The 27,822-nt window shown below is 37.8% G+C and overlaps 1 protein-coding gene across 2 annotated transcripts; it reads left to right on the top strand.

Moving 5' to 3' along the window:
- Positions 1 to 27,341, top strand: LOC145634574 (uncharacterized). Of its 2 annotated transcripts, none has more exons than XM_081685993.1 (12): positions 1 to 290; positions 405 to 458; positions 904 to 1,200; positions 1,312 to 1,877; positions 3,133 to 3,204; positions 19,828 to 19,923; positions 20,972 to 21,037; positions 23,305 to 23,370; positions 24,198 to 24,326; positions 24,901 to 24,951; positions 25,809 to 25,949; positions 26,053 to 27,341. In XM_081685993.1, exons 1-12 carry the CDS (start codon positions 116 to 118, stop codon positions 27,082 to 27,084), a joined length of 2,745 nt encoding a protein of 914 aa, XP_081542119.1. In that variant the 5' UTR covers positions 1 to 115; the 3' UTR covers positions 27,085 to 27,341. The 2 variants fall into 2 exon arrangements, with proteins under 2 accessions (XP_081542119.1, XP_081542120.1); XM_081685994.1 differs by having other exon boundaries at positions 210 to 290; positions 917 to 1,200.
- The last annotated feature ends 481 nt before the right edge of the window (positions 27,342 to 27,822 follow it).

The raw sequence follows: 27,822 nt of genomic DNA, 5'->3' as shown, positions 1-27,822 counted from the left end.
TTTTCCCAAAACCTTGACTGTAAAACCCTTTTCAATTTTCTAGGGTTTATCATTCCATTACCCCAAATTTGTCTGCTAAAATCAGGCCTTTTCTACTTAATCAAATTCGATTATAATGGATAATTCCAATCCCGGAGCTCCGTCGAATGATCCAATCAAAGAACTATTTGGTCCTCCACCTCCAAGACGCCCTATTCCCAGCAAATCTTTCGATGCTCTTGTTAAAATTTTCTCTCTCTTCTCTGATCAAAACCCCTTTTCTGAGTGTGCATCTAATGCTAAACTTCCAGGTACTTAATTATTATTTGTCATTTTGTTGCTTGATTTGATTGGTTTTGATTATTTGGGTGATTTGGGAATGTTAATTTGATTATATTTTATAATGGGTTTGTTTGAATTTGTAGAGTTTCCGAGGCAGTGTCGTGATAATCTGATCGATTCCAGGCGACTAAGTTCAGGTACTTTTGTGCTATAATTTGCTATGAGTATTTTATTATTGTGTGTAATCGAAATCGATTCGATTCGAGCTTAAAAAACAGTGAACTCAACTTAATTTTTGGCTTATATGCACTTGATTGTCTCTGAAATGCATAATTTAGGTTTGTCTAAGGTTGTATATTTCGTGTTTATTGTTCTCGTCACTGTCTGCATCATAGGTGTGTCTGAAGTTTACCTGTTGGATTCATTTGCGCTCGATGTATGAATTTCTCGGTCATTCTATTGTTGATGAGTATTTGGTTATGAACTTCATCATTTGAAATGAATGATCAAATGGTGGAGTCTTGCAAATTCTATAGCGATAAGATTTAAATAGTAAGAAAATGCTGGGTGAGGATGTAAAAATATTATTTATGAGGCTAAATTTTGATGTTATTTGTTCATTCCCTTATTTTTTGGTTTAAGACAATTTATGCAGTGATGTGGAACATGTGGTTGTGCCAAGAGTTGAGAAAGAAGCTTCTAATACATTGGCTGAATCTGATACTGTGGAGGCTCATATTTTGTCTGTTCATGATCATGAAGCAAATAACGAGAGGGTTCCTGGGGAAGGTGGTAAAGACATTGGTTTCAGTGGCTCAAAACTAATAAATGAGTTGGGTAGGACCAATAAAAGTAAAACCATGAAAAAACTGCCTTCTGCTGAGGAGGGCACCAGCACTGGAATGGCTGAGGTCAACAAAGTGCATGAAGAATTGTCAGGTATTGAGAGAATTCTGATGGATGAATCGGATGATATTAGTGCATTACAACTGTCAGACAAAAATGTAAATTCTAATATTTTGAATGAATTTGGCTGTCTTTTGGACACAGATGTTTTTATTAATAATTCTGTGATAGCTGAAAGCAGCAATAGTGCAAAAGTGACTGTTGATGGGAATATGAAGGGAGATGGGGCAGAGGAGAAGAAACGAAAGCATGTGGAAGTCAGCACATCAACTTCTGGAGGTGATGAAGCAAAATCTCATACTCATCTGTCTGTGGTTAGAGAGATATCTGACCGTCGAGAGGTTGGAATCCAACATGTTGGTATGTGTCCTGGAGAGGCTCAGATGCCTCAGGGAAAGCAGAGAAAAGCTCCTCAAGGTTTATCTGAATCTGAAAATCCTACTTTTGCTGCACCAAAAAGCAACAATACAGGAGGAACTATCTCAAATAGCATTATGATGAGGAATAAATCTAGTGCTGTTACTAAGGGAAAAATAAAGAAGGTTAAGAAGACATCTGCGAAGGATGTCAATTCAGGAAAAAGTAAGATTTTATCCATAGATAGTGGGACTTCCTACAACATGAGTTCTGGTGGTGTTGATCCAGTTGTCTGTGAGAAGATGGTGAAGCAAAGTGTATATGGTAACACAGGAAAATCTACTGCAAGGAAGGTATTGTCTTCTTTTTGGTTATAAATATGTAATTCATGAAATAAGTTTGATGTTTTTGTTCAAAAGTTGTGAATTTTAAATTATTTAATAGTTACTTTAAGATGACGCCTTTGTCTTAGGGAGTATGTGTTTGTTAGTTATTTACAATGTTGCAATCTCTTGGAATAATTTCTGTTTCTAATTATTTTCATGGATTGGAGAGGTGCCCATTGTGGCTTTCCACTTCACTCATTCTTGACGGTTGGTACTAGCATATAAACTTTTGTTTCTTTCTAGAAGAGAAGAGGTCTGCTGGTGACACTTGACAGTGTGTTCTTCCACGTCTGACCTTCCTTCTATATCAAATATAATCTGTTTTGGAGTCCTCTTAATTTTATTCTTTTTCCTCTTCTCTATAGAGTTGAATTTGAGAAGCTTTTGCTTTTGATGGTAGAATCTTCCTTGATCTCCAAATCTTGAGAGTTGTGTGAGGTTAATTTTGTATCAGACATTTTGCTACTATTGCAAGCTTTCCAATAATAACTATTTTCTCAACTGGATATGTAGAAGACATGTATAAGTTAGGATAAAGCTTATATTACTAATTACAAAGTATTCAATGTGTGCAAAAATTTGTTTTCTTACTTTCCATGGAGTTCTATTTATCAGAAGTTTGGAACATATCTATATTGATACATACTTTGTAAAAGAGGTAGGAATTGCGAAGCAGCAGGTTCTCATTAATTGTCAATTCTTTTCATATTTTTTTAATAAAGACATTCAACATTTGGTTGAGAGGTTCTGTGTAGCTAATTTAACAGTACTTTAAATTAAATTTAAACTTATGTTTGTTGAGAAATAAAAGACTGAATCATGTGTTTATTTAACTTTAATTGTTAATAAAATAAAACTGTTTTTAATCCTACTTCATATATCTCTCTTGAAAATTTCACCGGATTATACTATCCTAAACCATTCCAGTTTTTAATTGGTCTATGAAAGATATAAAAGCGCACATTGATCTTAAGTAACCACAAAAATGAAAATGTATAAACCATATAAAGTTTTCTTCTCACATTTTAGTTACATTCTCCTTATTTATAAGTGGGTAGTTCTAGTGTTCTACCTTATTTCCGCTTCCGCATGTATTATCTTCTGATGTTGGTGAATTTACGAGAAAGATTATGTCTTTTGATGACCACTATGTTTGGGTTCAATATGAATTTATGATACTTAAAATGCTTAATTTTGTTGATATTCTACTTTCCTTTGTTAGGTTGGAAATAATCGGCCCAAGAGTTGTGCAAAGATTCATTACTCTCGCCAGGAGTTACTAAATATTTGGAAGGTAGGTGTGAAGTGTGGCTATGTTTGATAAGCATGTTCTGTTTGATTGGTCCTATTCAATGGTTCTATTTTGCATATTCAATAATTTTATATGTCTACTGCGGATTGTTGTATTGGTTCTTTAATTTGAGCTTAATACTAGAGTAGCATTGAGAAGACATGTGCACTTATTTGGAAGTCAACTACTTGTTGTCTTCTTTCATTCTTTCTTATATCAACTTCAAAATTTTAAAATTATTAAGCCAAATTTTGTGCTGACAAGTGACAAATCTTAAGCTTGTTGATGTATCCTATTCTTGGTTTGTTTGGATTAGTTATTGGTAAGTCAACATAACCTGGAAACTATTCCCCCTGTTATTAAAGTGCCAATTGTTTATTCGATGTCACTGCTGTTATAATATGGCTTTAGTTATCAAAAGTTGCGCATGATGTAAGTTGTATGGAGTATAATGGATATCATACTAGGGTTTTTTTTTTTTTTTTTTTTTTTTTTTATAATTTTTTAAACCAAAGATATCTTACTAGTTATACTCACTCAGTCACTCTAGTCATATTATACTAGTTATACTCACTCTAGTCATATTAATTTTGAAAATTAGCAACTGATAATGAAAACTAAGTCTGGTTTTCAAACTTGTTTTAATAAAAAAAATCTGAATTAAAACTTACAATAATAACAAACCAGCTGTCTAGTGTTACATTAATTTTCTTTGCTTTTTTTATTTGTTTTTTTTGGTAAATAAAGAATTTTATTACCAAAAGTAAAGAGTTACTACCCAAAAAAGTAGTAACTACAAGAAATGAAAGTGCAGTACATGCCCTCTGGGCCACAGAAGCAACAAAACCAAAGCTCGAAGGCAAAACAAAGACAACAACTACGGAACCTCTAGCTAACAAAGGTAGAGGAAACCGAAGCTACAACCAAAAGTAGGTAATAAACCCAACAATCCAAAGATAACAAAAAAGGTGAGTATAAAAAAGCATTAGCTTAGCTTGAGAGCATACACCATCCGCCAACATCATCATAAAGAGCAGCTTGATAACAATCCCATAGTCAGCCTGCCAGGACAGAACAACAACATGCATGCAGTACAACCCAAGACAAAAGATCGCAGCTATGAACCATCCTCCAGCAGCACAAACATAAGGAGGCTCAAGCAAGACAGAGAAGCACAAGATGCCACGATAAAGGAAGATCAACATCTATCACAACGGAAGAGGCAAAAGAAGGAGTCCTGGAAGAATTAGCAAACAAGGAAGCAATAGGAGTATCACCCACCATACAATCCAGGCCATCAGCTAGTATGAGAGACAACACTAAAAATAGGGCCTCAACCTACTACACACCAAGCAAGCTAGGATAACCAAGACTCACCCTTAACAACCAACTTCCACCACGCCAAAACAACGACAAAGAAAACACCACCACCAGCATCACCATAAAATAGTTTGATAACACCCCATAGTCAGCCTGCCAAGACAGAACAATAGCATACATGCAGTACAAACCAGAACAAAAGATCGTAGCCATGAACCATCAGCCACCAGCACAAACACAAGGAGGCTCAAGAAAAACATTATAGCATAAGTAGACCAACAACCACCACAACAAAAGAGGTAAAAGAAGGAGCCTGGACAAAAGCAAGAACCAAGGTAGAAAGAGGGATACCACCCACCATACAATACAAGCCATCAACTATCACCTCATGATAGGAGACAACACTAAAAACGGGCTTCATCCCACTACATACCAGGCAAGCTAAAATGACCGAGACTCAACCATGACAGGCAACCTCCACCAAATAAAACAAAGAACACCTTCCACCAAATAAAACAAAGAACACCTTCCACCAGCACCACCATAAAATTAGCTTGGTAATAACCCTGTAATCAGCATGCCAGGATAGAACAAAAGCATACATGCAATACAAACCAGGACAAAGGATCGTAGCCATGATACAAACACAGGGGCTCAAGCAAAGCAAAAAAGTATAAGATGCCGAGGAAAAGATAGGTCAACAACTACCACAAAGGAAGAGGCATAAAAGAAGTCCAGACAGAAGCAAGAAACAAGGTAGCAATAGGAAGACCACCCACCATACAACCCAGGCAATCAACTAGCACCTCATGCTAGGAGACAGCACTAAAAACGGGCCTTAACCCACTACACACCAAGCAAGCTAACAAGACCCAGACTTAACAATGACAACCAACCTCCAACAACTATCCACCATCAATAGACATAATCATAAATTAACAGCTAAATAACAACCCAAATAACAACCCAGAAACCAGCCTGTTAGGACAGCAGCACGGCAAGCATACAATACAAAACAGGACAAAGGATCGCTACCATGAACCATCAACCAACAACACTAATCACTAGGAAGCCTAAGCTGAAAAAGTAATACAATACATCTAGACAGTAGATACAACCAAAGAAGCAAATCCCATTTTATACAAAGATAATAAATAGGAGGAAAATAAAAATATTTATCCTTCCTTTAACAGTTGAAGCACAACAGGAAATACCTCAATCTTAACAGAAAAACGCAAAACAGAGGAGCTGCCACCAACCCCCGAGCTCAACCTCCAAGAAGAAACCCCGCAAAACAGCAAAAAAACCCCGGAGAAACAAGCCCAGAAACCATAGCAAAGCCCCGACAACAGAACACCAATAGGGGATGAAAGACGGTCGACAAACCAACTGACTCGCCAACCACAAAGAAAACCACCCCGAAACCACTAAATTAAACCCATCACCGGCAAAGCAACCCAAACAAGAAAACCCAGTCGCCGGCAAACAAGACCAGAACATCACAACATCCTTGAGCGGAAACCCAGAAAATCGAGGGTGGTTTGATTAGAAAATCGAAGCCCAAAAATCCAGAATCAGCCCAACGAATGAAGAAAAAATCAACACTTTTAGGAAGTTCCGGCTGCCGAGAAATAGAATAAACCTGAAACTCCACCCAGCCGAATCAACCAAAACAGCCACCGGAATAATGAACTCAGACCCTTCTTCAACCTCAAGCAAGAAACCCAGAAAATCGAAGAAGGAAAACTAACTGAACTAGACCAATCACCGGCGAAATAAGCTAGAAAAACCCAGTCACCAGCGAGCTAGAACAGAATAAAGCAAAAAAAAAAAAAAAACCCAGAAAACCGAAGGTTTGATTTAGAAATCGAACCCAAAAAACCCAAAAACAACCCAGCAAGAGAAAAATTAACACTTTAAGCACAACCCGATTGCTGGGAAATAGAATAGACTTGAAACACCTCCCAGCAGTCGATTCAACCAAAACAGCCGCCGCTTCTTCAACCTTGATTGATTTAAATCAAAGTATATCTTTTTATAACCTTCCAGCATTAACTAACTGGCCTAACCATAGGATCTCTCTCTTATCCTTGCTTGGCTTCCTACTACCTACTGGGATAGGAACTACTCGGATAGGAAGAGTTCAAAGTAAGCTAATTGGATCTCTCTCTCGACTGAGGTAGGTCACTCACATCTGGCAGACACGCACTACGGGAACGGGAATTCACTAGAGACAGAGCCTTCTCCTAGCCATCTCCTTCACTAAATCAAGGGAAGAAACTCGAGAAAGAGCCCTATCTGTATCTGTATCTACGCCTTCTATGGCTCACACTTCTTTCATCGGGAAAGAGAAAATCAAGGGGACTGAACTATATCTTTAGTCGTCTCTGTCTCTGCGCCTTCTCTTTATCTTAGCCGGATCTACGACTAAAGCTAGACTAGACATTCTCAATAGCCTTCTCTTTCTCACCCTGATTTGTCTCTTCAGCGGGAAAAATTCTAGAATGAATTAGATCTCTACTCTACGACTACTGACTTCACTTTGGGCTACTACTTGAAGGAGGAGGCTCGCTTCACTCTAGAATACGAGCTACTATCCCTTCGATAACTAGGGATCCTCAACTGAAACTTCGATAACTAGGGATCCTCAACTGAAACTTCGGAAAACAAGTCAGATACTCTCTCGGGCGAGAACTAGAGTATTGAGTACCAAAAGTACCGAGATAAAGAGAAAAAAGACTTTTAGCTCCCTACTTTGAGGAAAAGAACTAAGATCAAGTAGAACCTCACCGAAACTCTCCTTGAAGGAATAGTCACCCAAAACCTAGAGAAAGGAAAAGCAGACTATTAGCAGAGGGTATATACTCAAGCTAAAGAAGAGAAGGTAGACTAGACTAGATCAATAGCCTTGTCCTAGACATAATCTCTAGCCGGAGCAACCACTGGAAGGAAGCCTTCCGACCCGGACCGGGCCTATTCCGCTGGTTCGGATTAGGAAAGAGCAGCTCCCCTAGACTCTGGTTCTTAGGAATGATTCATCCCTATGTTATGTATGATTCATCGGATTATTCTTATGCGTCTTCGGTGGGTGATTTAACGTATTCGGCGTCTGAAACAATGAACTCGCATGCTTACTTATCTATTCCCATCCACCACCCTTCTCGGGATTTGAGAAACTACTTAGCCAGGAAAAAGAAAGCTGCTACTGGAAACAAACTCCCCCTATCCTTTAAAGCCTTGTGATGGTTCTATACCAGACAACACCCCTTGCCGTCGGACTTGCCTTTTAGTCATCGACTACTTCTGTATATTTGAAAGAATCTTATTCTTCAGGCTTAAAAGCCTTATTCACCGCCCTCCCAAATGGACGTCTTTTCTTTTTTAGTGGTGGCATCTTCATTTGAAAGAGTTGATTCATATGCTTTTGTCTCAGCGGATGAAACAACATATTTAGATGCAGCAGATGGGGATTGCTCTCTGAACCGGAAATGGAGATCTTGGAGTGTTCTCCGTAATTGGATGCAACAATGGCTTCAATGGTTGAAGTGGTACACTACTGTAGCCGAGAATCCATATACTCGGCTCCTCACGCTCTTAGATTACCTGTAGAAACTCCACGCCGGGGACCCTACATTGGTCCGCTTCGGCTTACTTTGGACTATGATTTGGCGTCTCAAGAACTCAAGGTAAAGCCATTAATATTGGCTCCCTTGTGTGAGGAAGGAATGTCACAAAATGATTCTAAAGGGCCTGGTGAGGTAGCTCCTTGCCAGGTTGACGACTAGGCCTATAAGACCGTAGAAGAGGAGAAGACGGAAGATCAATGGTTGCTGCTTCTCGTCTGCTATGTCTGCTAGTCCAATAGCTATTCCAACTACGGCTAGCTGCTAGGAGAGGAACTCAAACTACTAGCTCGTACAAATAAGAAAAGCAGTTAGGAAGCCTTAGTCTTACGACTAAGATCTTCAAACCTTATGGAACTACAAGCACAAGAAGGAAGAAAGCTACTTCTTGTGCTGTCCATAAGGTGAGTGCTCTGATCTACGACCGCCCTCCTGTCTATAGGTTTAGAGGAAGCTAGGGGATATTCTAACCAGTATAATAATCTCTTTCCTGCTCTTAGGATGTAGCTTCATTTCCTTCCCTTCCTCACTCATATTACAGTCCTAAAAGTAAGAACATACGTCAAGCTTAGAGGAGTGGATTCTACAAAGGATAAAGACTATTGGGATGTCTTGTTGAATAAAGAGCAAAACACGCCTGCTTCACTTGAGCTAACTGCATCGGATTCTTTTGATAAAAGACTAGGGCTTTTGAAGTTAAAGAAATAAGAAGTCACTGTTCTACTAAAACTCTTTCTAATTAGACGCAGTTAAATGGTAAACCAATTAGCTATCTTGCTGGAATACCATCTGTTCTTGGATATAGAATTCTTGGTACTCACACAAGCTTTGGTTAACAGAGATGAAAGCATAAAATCCGAATCTGAGATCTTGAGATATCGAATCATAGCTATGTAAAGTAGCCTTGGGCTGAGATCTAACCTTTTCTCCTTACCCACCAGTAAGAAGTTGTGCCAGTCATTCGACGTGGATATGTTAAGGATATACATAGAGCTTTCCATTATCCGAGCTTATGATGATGAGGCTGAATGGTGCGCATGGTTTGGACCTAGGACGGAACCTATCCAATGCCAGTGGTTGAGACGATCTGGTCCTTCTCTTCTTGGTCACTTTTAAGAACTATCCTTTAATATCTTAATTAGTTAACCCTCAGGGCTCACAAGCAAGTAAGATCATAAGATCAGGTTTTTCTCTTTACTTTAAGAGGCCAGCATCTCTATCCTTTCGATCCAGTGAAGCTTCTCACTATTACCTACTTGCTCTACAGAAAGATCCGTCATAAACTCGTCCATAGGATGATTGAGTTTCATCGTAGGAGATTACGGCGCAAGCAAGAAAAAGAGCAGGACAGCGGGTTAGATCACCTTGGCTTGCATTTTCTTAGTTCAATTCCTTTACTATTAACTAGGAGTTAAGGGGATAAGCAGTAAGGCCAGGCTATTTCATTAGAGTGAAGTCTTTTAGACTAGCTCGTAATCCCTTCTCTTTATACTTGTAATAAAAGATCAGACTTCCTTAAACTCGAGATTATACGTTAATAAGAGGGTAAGTCAATCAAGAAGGATTTAGATCGACAACTTGAAGTTAACCCGCTCTGAAGTAAAGTCTTTTCAGAAGCTGTCCTGCTCTTTCTTATTAAGAGGCTTAGCTTTACCGACATGAAATGAATCTCTTTCCGCTCTCTCAGTTGGTTAGCTAGTGTCATTGTCCTTCTGCTTCCTATCATCGAGACTTTCTGCACGAGCCCAAAGGGCACTACTTGTATTGAATTGGCTAAGCCGTAGGCTAGTAAGAGCAAGGAGCTAGAGTTAGCAAACTGGCATACTTCAATCAGTCTAAGCCAGCAAAGTCTAGCAGCCTATTCGATTCCTTCACTCCTAGCAATATCATCAGCTATACTTGCTCTCATTCCCGCTGGTAATGCTATTCCTTTAGAAAGTCAGGAATAGCGGTTTGGTCTAGCTTAGCTCATGAACTCCTAAACGAGAAGATTCCTAGCTACTGAGGAACAGGGATCTCGAATCAATCAATTCCTGGGTTGTTGTCTTAAAGAAAGCTTTTAGTGTGCGTTGCATGCTTTGTATTTGTAGTAGTACGAACTAACTATATAAGCTTATGCTCTGGGCTCTGAGAACAGTCACGCCTCCTCTCTTCTTAGCATCTCTCTCTTATATTTAATAGAATAAGTAAGGCTAGCTCTTCATCTCTTTCGCTTTGAGGTCGATTAAGTAAGTATCCTAAGCCCCTACTCATTATTCCACATCAGGGATCGTTCCTAAGTCATCTAACCCTCACTCTCCTTCTTAGCCCTTTTGGGATTAAAAAGCATTTCTCCTATTCAGCTTGGAGTTTACTTAACAAAAAGTTTTTGCAAACTAGGTTCAGAAATCCTGTGGGCTAAGACAGCCAGTGAGAGGTCTTGTCCTTATGTATTCTCTTTCCCTGGAGAGCTAACTATCTTTCCAAAAGCTTCGCTTAAGCGATTACATACGTCGAGATTCCTTTCGTTTCTTCTTTCGATTCGGTGGCAGCGGGAAAGAGACTCCTTGGTAACTAGGGGGAACCCTTAAATGTAATGTATCTTTTCTTACATATGAAGACTTGAGGTATAATCCCTCCAACAGCTAAGAAGAAAGATTTTTTTCTTACATTCATAAGGTAAAAGAGGCGAAATAGATCGAACAATAGGTTACATTCATCGATATTCTTCAAGAACTATCACAAATAGAAGATATCTTAGCCTTATGCTATGGAATACCATGGGGTTTGGATAAATCGATCTAGGATAGGACTACCAATACCAGAGGATCTACTTAAATTAATATAGATCAAACTTACCCTATTAACAGAGAAGAGAGGATTACTTTACATTTTTTTTTAGTGGGGATTCACTAAGCCCAAGTCCTTAACCCGCTATGATGCGACGAAGACTTCCTGCTTTGTTTCCGTCTCTCCTTCATTCCAGCTCGGGTGAATCTTTTTGGTTTTGTTTTTGCCCGTCAGTCTTTTACTTTCTTTTTTTAACGTCTTGCGAAGGGTTATAGCGGTTAGCCAACTTACCCGGAAGTAAGACGCGCCGTCTGAGTTCCAACACGCACAGTGAAGTCTTCCCAGCAATCGGCAAAGTTCGCTCCAGTCCAGACGAAGCAGCTCGAAATGTGCTTTCACTCAACAGGAAAAGTAAGCCAAGCAAAATAAAAAGAGAATGGTTCGCACGACTTTGGTTGTGAGAGAGAAGGATCACTTCGACCGGGCCTGAATTACCACTCGCTCCACCTGAACCAGTATGCTTCAGAATACTGACCCAATCTCGATCAATCAATCAATCAATCGATCGATGAAGAAAATCTAAAAAAAGCAGCGTTTATTTTAGCCTCGGTCAACCATGGGTTTAGGTTTTTTGCTTCCGCGAAAGCCTTCTTTCGTGCACATTCCGCTTTTCTATGCTTTTATATATATGTCTTTAAATCTTTTTTTTTAGCAGATTCGAGAAGAGTAAGATCGGATTCAATAGCAAAGGATTCTAAATCTTCCCTTCTACTGCCACCAGTGCTTCCTTACTCTAACTTTTAAGTAGTTAACTACCTTTTCTCGACAGATGGTTGATTCAGGGGAGCTGTAGAAAGACCATATCCCGACATCAGGCATATTCTTGAAGCAGCCGTTTTCTATCGCGATACCTTGGACTTTGAGATGAGAAAGGGCGTTGGCTTTCACCAAACTTGGCCCGAGATCTTCTTTTCAAAGTTTCTTTTAATTAATTTACCTCGTGAAAGTGCACAACTTTTAAAATATTTCTGTGTGAATAAGGGAATTTTTCGATTCCTGGAAAACGTATGTGACCTAGTCGTCAGTATGCACCCCTAATATAGAAGTTCTTCTTTCAACCTTCATTCTGTTAACTGCCCCTTATAAAAAAAATGCAGGTTAAAATCTGCTCATATCTTTCAACTTACTCGGCATACTGGGCTGCACTGCATAGCAACCAGCAAGCAGATTGAATTGCTGAAAATGGCCCATAGAACATAACATCTCAGCCAGCTTCTTAGGGAAACCCTTCCGAACTTATCACCAGATTGAATTGCTGAAAATCTGACATCCACTTCATGTGCCGAGCCTGCTTTCACGTTGATTGTGTTTAAAAAAAAAATGAGGTTTATTATCAGTATGAAAACTCACCCTCTTACTTACCTAGTAAGTAAAGTCGTCGGTACTTCACTGATCTCCTAGGCTGACCGCCTACCTTTCGTATTCCATTATCTATAGAATAAGAGAACTCATTCGGCATTGCCTCTTTATTCCGCATCTACTAAAAAAAAAGAGTAGCTTACTAAAAGTTAGCTGCCTAGAAACTTCGATTCCGTTCAAGTGCAAAAATCCCTGGTATTTCAAGGACTAAGGTAAAGGACTTTTCTCGGAAAGATATAGTTTACAAGATCGATCCTTAACTCAGTGATCGGAGTACACCCTTCCGCTGCCCACTAACCTAGGTGGGATACTCTCAACCTTTCTTAAATGGAAAGTCCCACAACAGCTTATGGGAGATCTTCATGATTTGTTCCATTACTGTTGACGTTAAAGCCCTAGTCAACTACTGTTGACCGGGAAAGCCCAAGAGGCGAAGTCAATACATTCGAGAGGAAAGGAAGGGGCATCCATGCCCCTTTTGAGGCTACTAGTCAAGAGACAAAGGTTAATATGGATGAAATCTAAAGGACCAATCCATTCAGTTCTACTCCTATGCATGCTTCCGCGGGCAGGTGAGATGTAATTGAAGGGCTACTAATCAGCCTTTGCAAACCAGAAGATAGATCGATTCAAACTTCTTCAAGACTTTTGAATGATATTCTACAGGGCTTTTTCTCTACCTCATGGGGTATGTTTAGTGGAGGCCTTATAGCAATTCCTATACAATACAGTCCAGGAGAAAGAAAAAGATGACAGCAGTAGTGCATTGTTTGAGGGTTTGGAGGCACTATCCGCTTGGCAGTTCATTTTTGGTCAAGACAACCAATGTAGCTACAAGCGACTTCTTCCAGACCCAAAAGAAGTTGTCACCAAAGCAAAGAAAGGGCTACTTAACAAAAAGGGAAGAAATGCATAAGAAAAGGCAGGCCCCTTACTCCTAATATAATAAGGGTGCTGGGGAAGGTCGGAACAACGGCATGTATAAATGTAAATTTAGTAAGATCCTCATTCTCCCCATTCTCTCTCTTTCTAGAACCTTAGATTTATATGCTTTCCCCAGAGCTGTTATGTTCATATGTTTGCCATGAGAAGGGACTTGTTGCTTGAGTGGGGTGGCGTGCCTTATGTTACGGGAACCCGACTTAATGAGAAGTGAAAGATAAAAGACTAAGTCGGTTAGCGGAGTGAAGCTCTAAGGCTGAAGCTGAAGAATCGCCCCTCTATTCCAAAAATTTGGATGAGGTAAGGGATTCCAACTGAGCAGATAGTTCAGTGGCGGATGAAAGAAGCTCGACCAAGAGGTTAGACACCAAGAGTGGGGAGGGTCTTTTTAGTATATCTCAAGATGGTAAAGTCGAGGTTGATATTCCTATAGCGAGGATCAGAAAGAGGCGCCTTTTCACGATATTTTTTTGAATCCGGGATACGAACTAAGATATCTCGTTCAAAATGAAGCTATTCAATAGTGCCTTCCTTACAAGGAATTTCCACAAGGTTGGTGGTGCCAAGCTCTGGATGCTCTAGAAGGCTCCAATCCTGCGTTCTAACGAGACTTTGGGACACCTCTTGGCTGATTCCCTGAAAGGGGTGATAAAAGAGCTTTCTGGAGTAGCTTTTCCACTAAGTAGAGCCCTTTTTCATGTTGGGCTAACCCCTTTCCTTTAGCATCCTTGCACCATTGTGCTTACTTAAAGGTAAGGAGGAAGGATTCTTTCAAATGGCAAGTGATAGATCAATAAGTTCATCACATTCGAGTGCTTCTGTCTTCGAGCCAGTACCCTTTATAGACAAGGGATAATACAAAGTATCTGTTATTCACTAGTAGTCCATGTAACTTTTTCTTCCCTTTTCAAGCGGCTAGTTTCTTGCCGTCCATATATATCAATAGTGAGTTATAAGGCTAGACAGCAAATAAGCTAGTTCAGTTCCATCACTTATCCCTTCCTTAACCAGAACAGTTAGAAAAGCATTAAAAGGAGGATTCTTTCAAGTGAAATCCATACTTGTTGTTCAAGTAAGCAAGTAAACTACCATCAGATCTAGGCGATAAAAATCTATGTTTATAGCCCATGTTACAATCTTTCTAGTCCTATCTTTACGGGAAGGACAAACGGTTCATCCCTTAGAAACCCTTGAACCCTATCCTCTCTGATTTGGAAAAAGATGATCTTGCTTGGGCCGCTGAAGAAGAAGATTTTTTGAATATTGAGGAATTGGACTTGGCATTCTTGCTATCTCTTGAATGCTTTGATCCATCTAAGCCCATTGACAAGCAGGAAGAGGAGAAATTGGGGGACTCATGGGATAATTATGGTTTTGAAGATACTGAATTGCAAAGCCCACTTGATGGTTTGAAAAGCCCACGTCCGAGTCCAAAATGGAATGGAATTACTTGGGAAGAGTTGATGGGGGACACGGAAATTTCCAAGGTATGTAGTTGCTTATTAGAAGCATGAGGAAAGCCCAAATGAAAACAAATAAGAGTGGTCGTGGAGAAGGGGACTCATTGTACTGAAAAAGCTATTGCTAGTGCTAGTGCTAGTGCTGTACTCACTTACTCTATACCGGTCTTAGTGGACTGACAGAGTGAGCTGGAAAGGGGCTTTTCCGTCTTTCCGGAGAAAGAAAAGAAAGAGAGCTAGCTTCGGTCTCACGTAGCTCACCTAAGAAAGGACGGAGCTGTCGAGTGAGGATTGGGCGAGGGAAGTTCCAGATGTACCCGGGTACAAATCAGCCAATAAAAAAAAGACAAGTAGAAGCGAGTTCAATCGGAGTAGGCAGGGCTAAATAGTGCAAGTAGGTTACGTAAACGAGGTATGTACTCGCTTATTAGAAGGTTAAGGTCAGATCATATGCTTTTTGTACTGGTAGTCGAGTAAGGAGTGCTCTATCTCTTAAGAAAGGGGCTTTGGAAACCTGCCTTATTAGATGAGAAAGGGGAGTACTCTCTAATGTGCGTTCTATTATTACCTCCTCTTCCTAGGGGAGTGATCGGAATTAAGCCGCGTGGCGGTACCCGCCAAAAAATTTATTCGTTTTTGGGGCAGGGCCTTTCGTACTCCAATCCGTACGAAGAGAATTATTAAGCACACTAAAATCTAGTGGATATGGTTCCATATTCATGAAAAGCCGGGGTTGAAACATGTTATGAAACTAAGACAACAATTATTTATTACTAATAATAAGAAAGAGTTAAGCGCCTCCAAGGCCTATAAATAGAAGCTTCTTTCAGTCTATATTTTCAAAGAGAGAGGTAGAAGAAAAACTTTAAGTAAAAAAAAAATGGATATCCCTACCTCAGAAAGGCTAGCAACAATTCAGAACGAAATCCGTTTGGTAAAAGCCGAGAAGCTCGAATGTGAGCAAAGGCTTGCTCTGTTGTGGGAGCACCCGCCTCCCATCGATCCAGCGCTTGTGGCTGCAGCCATGCTATGGATCCAGCGCCGCATTCGCGATTTGGAAGACAGCAAACGGAACCTCCTCAACGAGCAACAAGCCCTGATTGTGCAGGCCACCACCCACCTCGCCCCCGGTCGCCGAGAAGACTAGAATAGAAGAGTCCGTCGACTCTTTCTAGAAGATTTAAATAAGTGTCTAATGATGGTGTATTGTTAATGAGATGTTTCTGCTTTTGTGTGTCCTTATCATCCCGCTCTTTTCGTTTAATCGAATGCTGTTTAATAAAAGATTCTAGAATATTTTGGTTCCCTAGAGATGTTGAATTTTGTCTTTCTTATCGTGGTTTTTTACTAGCTTAGTGTTTGAATTAAGGGTGTTGCGAGTCGCTTACTCGATATATAAAAGAATATTGAAACGTAGAATTCGGATATCAGAGCTAGAAGTGTCTCGTACTAGAGGTATCTCTAGAGAATGGATAATTCGTGGGATAGGGAATAAAGTATTGAAATACTTCTTTTCCAGCGAAGTCTGACTCCGGTCGATAAATCTGTATACTGAAGAATCAGTATTGGCACAGATCCTCTTATGATCGGAGTGAAAAAACCATGCAGGCTTCTATTCTTACTGAATTTCTACCTAACGGTAGTTAGCTTGTATCTATGAATAGAGACTCTCATATGAAAAAGAAAACACCCTCTTTTAGCTTAATGTGATAAAAATCAGTCTAAAATGAGATATCTATCTTTCTTTTCAAAGTTTGTAGGATGTTTGAAAATGGAATTACACAAATGTGTTGATGAATTACGATGTTTAATACGTGAGATGGCAAAAGAAGATGAAGAAGAGAGAATTCCGTTTTTTAGTAATAAAACTAAGATTGATGCTACGGTTGTAGATGATGATCTTCTAAGAAAGAAAAAAACTAGAAAGAGGAAAAAGATTCCAAATTCGGATATTGATAAAACAACTCTTAGTGAAGAAAGCTTATTAGTGGGCAGTGATGATGCCAAATGTGAATCCTTGGTGTCAATTCCTCGACCAAAACAGACTAAGCAAAGAAAACGAAGGAAGAAGGTTTAAAGAAGTTAGTATAGTACTGGTCTGGTTTGGAACTTGCTGCAATCGAAAGGAACTAGCCTGCAAGAGATTAGGAAAAGCATTAATTAAGAATGCTTTCTAAATGATAGTACTTTATTTAAGATAGGACTGACCGTTAACTCTTACGCTAGGTGGTACCGGTAGTGCTTTAGTCTCGTTATTTAGTATATTATGGTTAGTCCTGTTTTTTATTAGAAGGAAGATTATAGAGCAAGTGACATCCATCCCATTCGTACCATCTCAACTGCTCCCTTGTCCTCACTTCTCTATTAATTAGATCTCTCCTGTCCAAGTAAGCAAATAGGAATTACCTTCTCTTCCTCTTCTTTTTTTTTTACTGTAAAAGGCCGGTTAACTCCTACTGTAGATAGATGGGTTTACTCGCTATTTAGTACCCATCAAACCTAATAGAAACAGCCTGCCTAGTCCGAAAGCCCCAAAATAACTTCTTTTAGGTGGAAAAGCTACATTTCTTTCCAAAAGCATAGCTTTAGCTATTACAACCCTGACTTCTATTTCTTATTTTTTCGGTCTTTCGATAGAAAGAATAGCGTTAAATTTCGTTTTCTGGTCATCTTGTTAACGATTCCCTATATGAATGGTTAACGTGTACCACTTTCAGGTACGCACACAACACTTGACCTCGTTGCTGGTAACAGTGATGAGGGGTTCCTTTTTAGTAGTCCTTTGGTTTAAGGAACGTAGTCACTCATAGCTAAAAAAAGGGAAGGCCCGGTGGCCAACTTCAAGTCATAAGAAAAACATGTTTCTTTCCCACCTATAGGGTCGTGTAGGCCGGCTTTACCAATAGGTACGTAAGTCACTAACCTACTGGTTAGGAAACTATGTGAACCAAAGGCCTTTCTTCATTCTATAGGGCTCTAGATAGCTTTCTAATGCGTTTTCTGTAATCTAATCCCTTTGATGGATTAACTTCTTCTTTTGTTACTTATTGCAAAGTATATGTATTTAAAATTAACTTCTTCTTTTGTTACTTATTGCAAAGTATATGTATTTAAAGTTATATCTCTTAGTATAAATGTACCTTGTAAGGATGAGATGAATGCTAGATTTACAAATTTTCCTATATAGTTCAAGCTTGAATATAATAATACTTAAAGTAGAAGGAGCAATTTACCGTCCAAATAAAAGAGAATAGGGTAAGAGAGCCTTTGGGGGGAGGGTTACTTAAGTGTGTACAACACGTAGGATACACAAACACTTAACCCAACACGTGTGTCTGGACGCGGCTTTGGATACACGACAATGTCATAGACATGCCAAAAAAACCAAGTCCCTTTTTTATTTTATTTTTATTTTTTAAAATATTTTTGAACACTTGGACACGAAAGTGTACTATGATATGACTTGTTTTGCCTTTTAACACACCTCATCTTTGGAACTCTCTCTCTCCCTCTCTCTTTATTTAGGAGAGAATGTGAGAGTTATTATCATGGGTGTTTTCATAGCTGATTTTTAGAAATACAAATTGGAGGTGGACGAAAGCAACGAGGTGTTGTTTGCTAATTAATAGAGTGAGGGGAGTGGAGGAAGAGATTAAGCCAAAAGAGAGTGTTAAAAGATTGTTAAGTGAGATTGTTGATTTCGATGTATTAAATTAGTTTATGTAATAGTTTTTGATCCGAGAAGAGGGAAAAGTGGGGGTATAAAGAAAGAAAATGAGGAAAGAATTAATGTGTGCAACTGCTCAAGTAGTTTATGCTAATTCAGTTTATAAAAATTATACTTCCTCCGTTTCGGCATCGCGTTGAACGAAAGTCAAGTTAGTCTTTTGGTTTTTAATTGCAATATTGAAAAAATTGCACTTTTCACACACACTCCTTTGTGGTTTACTTAGAAAAAACATAGTCATGTACTCATGTGGGGTTTTGTTAGATCCCTCTCGATATACAGTTCCACAATATGAATTTTTTTATAATTCTTGGTTAAGTATAATAAATGATATTGATGGTGTAATGTGTGCATTGGCAAGCATGAAAACTCTAACATTGTAATTAAAAAAGAATGTAAGTATTATCTGGATTTTTGATTTTAAGACCAAGTCCTTTAATTTTGTTTATGCAATGCAATTTCTCTAGCGATTTGTTGAATAAATATTCAAATTCCTTTTTTTTTTAAAATTTTTTTATTTAAAAAAATTTTAAATTTTTTTTATTTTTTATTTACATTTATAATATCAGTTGTCTTATGGCTGTACCCGTGACCCATAATGTGAGATTAATGTTTTTTCCATATCCTTTTTATACTTGTACCCGTGTCCATAGCCGATCTCATTCATTCTAAGTGTACATGCCTGACACCTGTGGCCAGTGGGATATTGCTGAGTTAAGGGTAGCAAGAACATCACATAATTACAATTTTGGGTTGTTAGTCCATTCAATGCATAAGGATAATTATTTCAAATCCTCACCTTATGCTCTTTTTCTTTGGATAATTAAGCTTCATTCACCTGTGTGATATAAGGCTAGTTAAAAGTTTGGGTGCTTACCACTCATATATGTATTGTAATATGGTAAGGGGAGAACTGTTTGTTCTCACTCCCTTAGCTAGCCACCCTTGTTTAGCATAGTGTTTAGGATTTCTGAAGTGCATCAGGCTTGCCTTTGCTAAATTTTTTATGCACTTATTGGTGGCTTTGTTGGGATTTGAAATGTGGCAATATTGTAGGTCTCACTGATGGATAGAAAAGTTACTAGGATTTTTGTAAGTAGGGTTTTTGTCTGTACTGTGTCTGTGGAGTGTGGATACTCTGGGTAGAGCTTGTATACCTTGCTTCTCTTTGGTGTCCGTTGACATGTTGCTTTTGAAACCAGTTTGTTTTTGGTTTCTTGTTTGTTTCACAGTCTTCATAGATTGTTGCCAGCTGATATTTTGTTCCAAGTCTCTGTCCTTCTCTGAAATGAGTTAGCTGAGATATATCTTTACAAAATTCTTAGTATACTATTCTTATGATATCTTTTACTTGATTTTCTTGAAGATGACATCTGTTCCCGAGGATATCCTGAAAATTGTACGAGAAATTGATGCTGAGGTACATAGTAAATACCAGGATTCTGCCGCTGGAAAAAAGACTGTGAGTTGTATCTGGCTGCTCTGATTGTTTTTCCCTTTTTGTGCTTTAATGTGATAGCTTGATCCTCTTTTTTTTTTTTTTTTTTTTTTTTTTTTTGGCTACATTATAGTCGAATGATCATATTACTATGATCCTCTTCCTCACTAAGCTGATTATGATTATATGTGAATGTGAATTGGATGGAACTCATTTTGCATCGCTTTTATCTCTTATTTAACACTGCAGTAAATATTTTCAAATTAGTCTTTGTGAATTATTGTCTGCTTTACTTGTATGCTTATAGTGTCATTTCTTTCATATAATTAGTAGCGCTATCTATGGAAAGTTGAAATTAAGAAAGTAGGTATCATCTATTTGGACTATTTGGACTTTGTGAAGGCAAGGGCAACTGACAAGACTTTTTTGTTTTTCCTTGAAAATGCTTTGTTTTTCACATTGGGGTTCTTGTGTCAAGGAATGGTGGATTCTCCGATAATAGATTTTAGTGTTTGTTTCCTTTGGTAGTGTTTTGTTTGGGCTTCTCCATGGTGGAATATGAAAGGAGATTAGGGCCATTAGGCTTATAATTGATGTGGAAAAACAAATTATTGTCAATAATTTCCACTTCTCCTTTAACTTAATTATTTTAATAGTTTCACTTGGAAAAGCACAGATAACCAAGCCATAGCTATAAATCATACTTCATTTTTTTTGTTAATATGTACTACTACCTCCGTTTCCAAAGTTCCCATAACATTAACTATTTGCACACAAATTAAGGCATTTAGATTTGTTCCTCCCATCTCTTCAAAGTCCACCACAGGGAAGGTTTTTCACTTTTTATATCTCTACCTCAAATTTGACATCTTATTATTTTATTTTGTTTTGCTCTTATATTGTCCCCCCCCCCCCCCTCTTAATTTGTCGTTGTTGACGCTTTGTTCTCTTACTTGTTGTGTAAATGTTTTCATCATTAATGTTTTACACTTCCTCCTAGCCTATTAAAAGCTTTTTTTTCTTCTTTTTTTTTTTTTTTTTTTTTTTTGGTTATGTTGATAATTTATAACAGGATGCTGGCAGTGCTAAGAAGAAAAACACAGGTCCTCCTACAGAGAATAAAATGGCTGAAGAAGAGGTAAAGAAATGGTGTCATTCATTTATGTATAACAGGATATACTAATTATTTTTGTTGATGCTCTTTAGTTTTGTTGATGCTGTTAGTTCTAAATTTATCCATTTTCTGATTTTCTGTGCCTTTCTGAAGGGTCCAGTTTTGATTTTCATAATGACCTTTATCTTTCTGCCACATTTAACTTTGGCAGTTTTTATCTATTTATTTATTTATATGTGCATTATTATAGTTACTATGAAATGGAATATTAGGCTTTTTGGAAGTATGAACGTACGGGAAATTTAACAAATAAAATGAAACAATAATTAACAGACACCAGTAAGCTGGAAGTTAGCATAAGAAAGCTGACATGATAACTTCTGAAAGCAAACCTAATTAAAAGGTATCTGGTATAGTGGGAGTATCTTGACTATATACATTTATAAAGAGTGTATGAAGCTGACTGATTGATCTTCACAATTAGAACTCCTGGATTTGTGAAAAAGGACAATCAATGAATCAATCAAAGCCCCATAAGTGGGGTTGTCTACATGAATCAAAAGTGATTATTCCGTATACTTATCCACCAAAAAAAAAAAGTCCTCCATACCTTATGTTCAAATACCTCATTCTCATTGTCATGCAAATCCATATGCTTCATATCCTTCCTAACTCCTTCCAACTAAGTCATTTTCAATTTCCCTCTATCCTCGTTAACTCTCCATGATCCCACTCTTCCACTCTTTGTACCGGTGCACCCTGGGATCTCTGTCTTACATGCCGGAACAACGCTGTCTATATTCCCTTAGTTTGTCTGCAATGCTTGTAACACCCACTTTCTTGCGAATTACTTCGTTTCTGATTCTATCTCTTGGAGTGTTCCTGCACATCCATCTTAACATGCCCATTTCCATAATCTTAATGTGCTCCTTAGAATCCAGGTGCATGAAAAAAGACAAGAACTGATAACTGTATATTTTATAGCTAGCATATTATGTGATATTATTTGTTTTTTGAATAAAATTGGATTTGCAGCTGATCAAACAAAGATGTGGGAGCCAGGTGCATGAAATTTAGCTCTTTGAAATTGGGGACATGAAGACCTTCCCACTGCCCTTCCTCATCCCAACTCTTCCCTGGTTTTCTTCTATTCAAGCTTGAGTGTCTAAAATGATCTAATTAATACGGAGTAGAGTTTTAAACCCCAACTTGTGGGTGGTCAAAGAGACGAAGACCCAATATAACAGCTTTCCTGGAGATGAATTGAATCTGTTCCCCACATGCGCATGGATTAAACTATTCTGTTTTAGATGCAATTTTATACATATTGCTTGGAACCATTGAGGTTTCTTTTTTATCTGTTTTGTATGGTGTTGTTTGGGGTTTGGAGTAAACCTAAGTTCCTAACCAGTCAATAATCTTTGTTTCATAAAATTGTTTTGAGGGGTTTACCCTCCAAAACCTCATTGATACATAGATATTTGAGTTTAACTTCAAATTACAATTAATCTTTATTCCCTCTAGCCCTGCCCTCGTTCTTCACACCGCAACCCCCCCCCCCCCCCCCCCCCCCCACCCCCAAAAAAAAAAAAAAAAAAAAAAGCACACACACACACATCCAACCCTTGCTACTCCATCCTTACCATCACAACATTAAAACCATGACCCTCACAGGGGTATCCATTAGAAGTAGAACCCAAAGTTTCAAACACAGGGACATGGTCCTTTGATTGGACACTGATGTGGGACATTTTAAGCTGATTTGTTAACTAGATCTTGTTAAAATTATAACCTCAAATCCATAGAACATAATTATCTATTTTAATGTCCCTTTAAAAAAAAAAAAAAAAAAAAAAAAAAAATCCCTCTTTTTAAAGAGTGCCCTAATGTGATTAGGCATGCATGCCAATACAGCACTTTGACCAATAATACTTGTAGCTATCAATTATGTATAAAATATAAAAAGTTGGTATTTGAAAACTATACTTTGAGATGTTTCCAACAAGTAGCCACATGACTATATTTTTGTCTTATGTATAAATCACTAACATTGGTCCAAGTGGATTATGTGAATTTTACAAAAACTCAAATTGGGGCTCTTAAAAAATGGGGGAGTACTTTTTTTTTTTCTACGAATTTGTGTCTTAAGATGATTTGTTGAATTTAAATTGTAACTTACATTTTGTTTTTGATGTATTGGGCTGATTTGTTTGCAGCATCCATATTTGATGACTTGACATTGTTTGCAACATTTACTAACATTTTTCATCTTGGTGTTACCATCTATTCAGGGCTCAAGCATCCCAAAGAATAAAAAACGAGGCTCTTCTTCAGAGGCAAAGAAGGAAAAGAAAAAGGTTTTATTTATTTTGTTTTATTTTATATATTCTCTTTTATTTTTTTCTAACATTGGATGAAGTAGTCAAGAAAAGCCTTTGTATTTATGGGGCTTTAGCTTGTCTACTTGCATCAATCTAATACTGCAACAATAGACTTTACAAGAAATCATGCGAAGCAGATTTTGGAGAAACCTAATATTTTAAGATGACTTTTTCTACAAGCAATTATTTGCCATTTCAAAAAGTTACCATGTGGGAGTTTGGGGAGGTATCTTTCAATAGAAGATATGGTGGTTCTTACTGAGATATGGTCTGTAGTTGGATATCTGTTAGAAGCATTGTTCCTAGCTCTTCCTGGGGCTCATCTCAAGAGTTGTGTTTTTCTGGATTGTCCTGTTCAGACGTTATTAATGACTGGAGCTTTCTCCATTTGCTTTCCGAGTCTCCAAATGGTTCCTTATTATAGTGCACTTTCCTATAGTGACTGGATGCTACTAAGAATTATTACATGTTGTAGGGACACAATCAGGTGTCTACACCTGTATTTCACATTCTAGATGCTGTTAATTGAGTTTTCTCATTTGCAGCTTTGATAAAATGAAGTACCGAACTTCTATCTTGCATCCCACAGTGATTTGCTTCAATATCTGTCATGGAACTTAGTAATTAATGATCATATCTTTATCAAATTTACTAATTTCTCTTGATCGATAAGTTTATGTTTCTTGTTTGAAAGTAGTAAACAGAATTTTTTGTGCCTGTTGCTTCATTTTAAAAGTTTTGTTTTGCTGCAGTAATTTAACTTTTGAGGTAACACGTTCTTTTTTGCTAATTTAATTCTACAGAAGAATAAAAGGAAGAAACGAGCAGAAATGGATAAGAAACATGGTGTCAAGAGATTAAAACTTACTACTATCGTGAAACCAAAAATTATTGCACCCTGTCGCCATTATCTCATGGGAAGATGCCAAGAGGTGGTTATATATTATTATTTGAGTTTTTTTTTTTCTCCTTTTCAATTATGATTTGAAATTAAATTGATAGATTATTTATTTTCACATTCGGATCATCAGCATGTAGTTATGTGTTTTATTTTGTTTACTGCATTTGGTGGGTTATATAATTTTTACTGTCAAAATTGATTTTAAGTTGATATTTTGTATCTTCTGTCTTGTGCTATTCATGTGATGTTGCACCTTCTTTTTAGCATTTTATGTACCATCTCATGAGATTGCTTTTCATATAGCTGTTTACGGCTCAATGGTCTACAGTTCTCTTGTCTTTTGATTAATTGTTCTTGCGTAAGTCCAGTAATTGATGATACTATGGAACAAATTTATGTAATATATGAATAAATGCGTATGTCATGATATCTAACAAGTACTATATAATTTATGCTTTGGATCCTCTAGTCTTTAGCCAAGTTTATCTTTTACCTAAGGGCATTTAGTCTGGTTATATTATTCGGTAGTGTTTCCTTGCTGTTTTGAGTAAATAGTTATTTATATATTATAATAGGTTTCTCATATATGCCTTTTCTATTTTCAGGGTGAGAAATGCAAGTTTTCACATGATGTGATACCACTGACAAAATCCCAGGTACAATAATTGAACACTATCTGAGGATTAACTGATTAGTGTTATTGTCTACATACATAATAGCTATCATATTAATCACTTTGTTATGTCTATTTAATGTTCATTTTGTTCACCTTAGTGAAGGTTTCCGTACATGGTTAATGACTTGGAATATTTGGCATCTAAGAACCATAAGAAGTATCAAATAATAGAAGATGAGTGTAGCAAAAACTTGTATGCTATTATAAATGTATAGGAGCACCCTCAGGGATAGAATTCAAAATGAGGATTGTTGGTGTAAGGTTGTTGCTGTGATTATAAGATAAGAATGAACCTACTGTGTTGATTTTGGCATGGGTGACATCCTATTGTCTTTCTAATACTTCTATATATATATGTGTGTGTGTGTGTTCATAACTTGTCCCCCCCCCCCCCCCCAACCACCCTCCAACACCCTGCACCACGAAAAAAAAAGGAAATAAAATAACCTATTTATTTGGTGATCAATTTAGGGACCTGGTTAAATGCTTGTTGGAAAATCTGGCCTGGCACTCGTTGAGCATTGATCTCATAAAATTTGATAATGGGAGAAAAAGATCAGGTCTAGATGAAAAAGAATAATCAATTTCTGCTCACATAGAAATGAAAGTTTTCCAGCTAAGAACTGGATTCTTCTTCATGCACTATAGTTTTCATACCATTGACCTGATGCCTCTTATAAGGCTCAGAGGAGAGAATGAGTCATTTAGCCTTGTCATGTATGTTAAAGATTTCTGTTTGTGTCATTACGCATTTTTGTCAGATTTGTTGCATGGACTTTTCTATTTGCTCTACTCTCTTTCTCTAAGGCTCATCCTCTTGTTCACTTTGTGCTACAGCCATGCTGTCATTTTGCACGTCAAGCTTGCATGAAGGGGGATGATTGTCCATTTGATCATCAGTTATCCAATTATCCATGTAACAGTTATGTGTCTACAAATTTTTGTAGCAGAGGTGATAGCTGCTCTTTTTCACACAAGGTATATTCAATTATTCTTGCATCTAATTATCTTATCTTTAAAATCAGCTGTGTTACTTGCTGAAAAATATTTATCTACATTTAATTCACTTGTGTTTCATCAGATTCCAACTAAGAAAGTCGCAGAAACTGCTGCAGGAGTTTCCCACTCTGGGACTACTATTCGAGATCAACTTGACAAGTCAGATTCTAAACAGCAGCTTGATGCTAATGCATCCTTCTCTTCTGGTGTTGCGACCCCCAAGAATCTGAAGGAGAATATAGCAACTCAAGCCAGTTTGCCAGGAAAGACACCAAAAGGTTTAAGCTTTCTTTCATCCGGAAAATCATCACTGAAGGATTCTGGTAAGCTTAAAGAAATTGATTTATCCCAGAAAAGTGGCAGCGCTACAGGAACTAGTAGTCAGCCAAATATAGCAACAACAGCTGTCAATGTAGTTAAAGATTTGATTGATACCCCTGCTTCAGACACACCACAAGGGAAGGGTTTTATCTCATTTGTGAGACACTCAGCTGGTAGTTCAGGGGATAAAAAACAAGCTAACCCCTCACAGCACAGGGATAATTCTAGATTTTATTCATTTGGAAAGTTGGAGAATGTGAACTCATCTCACAAAAGCGATGATCCTTCTGCTACTAGTAATCAGCTAAACAAGGAAATGTCAAGCAAAGTGTTAAGTGTTTGTGGGATGCCTGAGGGCAACCCAGTTCCAATGAGCCCCAAGCAAATTAGTGTTCTGTCTTCTGGTGGATTCTCAAATTGTGCTGGCAAATCACAAGCTACCTTGCCTAATAACGGGCATCTAGGTTCCCAGATGAGAGAAAGCGAAAGTGCAAATGGATCTGAGAAGGCAGTACAACCGAAGCTTTGGGGTTCTCCAGCTTCTTCAGGTCAATCTCCAATTAAGATTGGAGTTAAAAACACACCAGGCACAGCTCAAAGAGCTCTCTTATCCACACTCTCATTTGCGGCAAAATATGGATCTGGGATAAAAATGACTTCAGCAAGTTCTGCCAAGGAGTTCACAAAGAATGAAAGGGCTAGTAGTGGTAGTGGATGCACACAGGACGAACCATCAAAAGCTTCAGCAATTTTGGATTTCTTGTATAGTGGAAGCAATAAAAAGAAGCAATAGAACACTTCGTAACCTCCAAGGCTCCAAGGTATTAGTCTATGAAATTTCTTCAGAACACATAGCCTTAACTTGTAAATGTTTGAAAAGCTTTATGTTACTGAAGCAGCGACCTTATACACTACTAATTTAAGTGACATAAAACCTCAAGTGATGTGAAGTTTAGGTCAAAGATTTTGCCAAATTAGCTCACAAACCGTGACTTGTAAGAAATTCTACTCTCTTCTCTAATTTTTATTAGTCGCGCACACATACTCTCACTCTCTCTCTGTCGTTAAAAGATTTTACCTTATTGGCATTTTTTTTTTTGGCTTTAGGTGACTAATAGTTAGCCATTCAACCTTGCGTTGGAATAACATCAAGAATATTCTTCTCCGTGTGAATCATTCATGTATCAATTGTACTTGTATATATGCATGATATTAATAATAAGATATTTTTCAAAAATTGTATAGTGATAATAATATGTAATTGTGGAAAAAAAAAACATGTGCACAAGGGCTAGGACCACCCACCATAAGAAGGGTAAAACCTTGAGCACATGTACAAACTTTGAGTCTGACACAACAAGCCATAACTTAGCTGTTCTTCTATTTGTTCTAACGTAGGGACATTTACAATTTTATGTCCCATCTCAAATAAAATGTCATAATTACTGCTGAATTTTCAGCTATTTGTCACAATATTCATACTTCCTTGCAATAATAATCTTATCCAAAATAGATGTCATTACTTATTAGT

Source organism: Chenopodium album, chromosome 6 (assembly GCF_948465745.1).
Source record: "Chenopodium album chromosome 6, dcCheAlbu1.1, whole genome shotgun sequence".
Classification (NCBI taxonomy): Eukaryota; Viridiplantae; Streptophyta; class Magnoliopsida; order Caryophyllales; family Amaranthaceae; genus Chenopodium; species Chenopodium album.
This window is presented reverse-complemented; position numbering and strand designations above follow the sequence as displayed.

Coding starts and splice junctions, on each gene's coding strand:
- LOC145634574 (XM_081685993.1), top strand. CDS start 116: ATGGATAATTCCAATCCCGGAGCTCCGTCGAATGATCCAATCAAAGAA. Junction 459..903: donor TTCCAGGCGACTAAGTTCAG/GTACTTTTGTGC, acceptor TTTTGGTTTAAG/ACAATTTATGCAGTGATGTG. Junction 21,038..23,304: donor ATAAAATGGCTGAAGAAGAG/GTAAAGAAATGG, acceptor CCATCTATTCAG/GGCTCAAGCATCCCAAAGAA.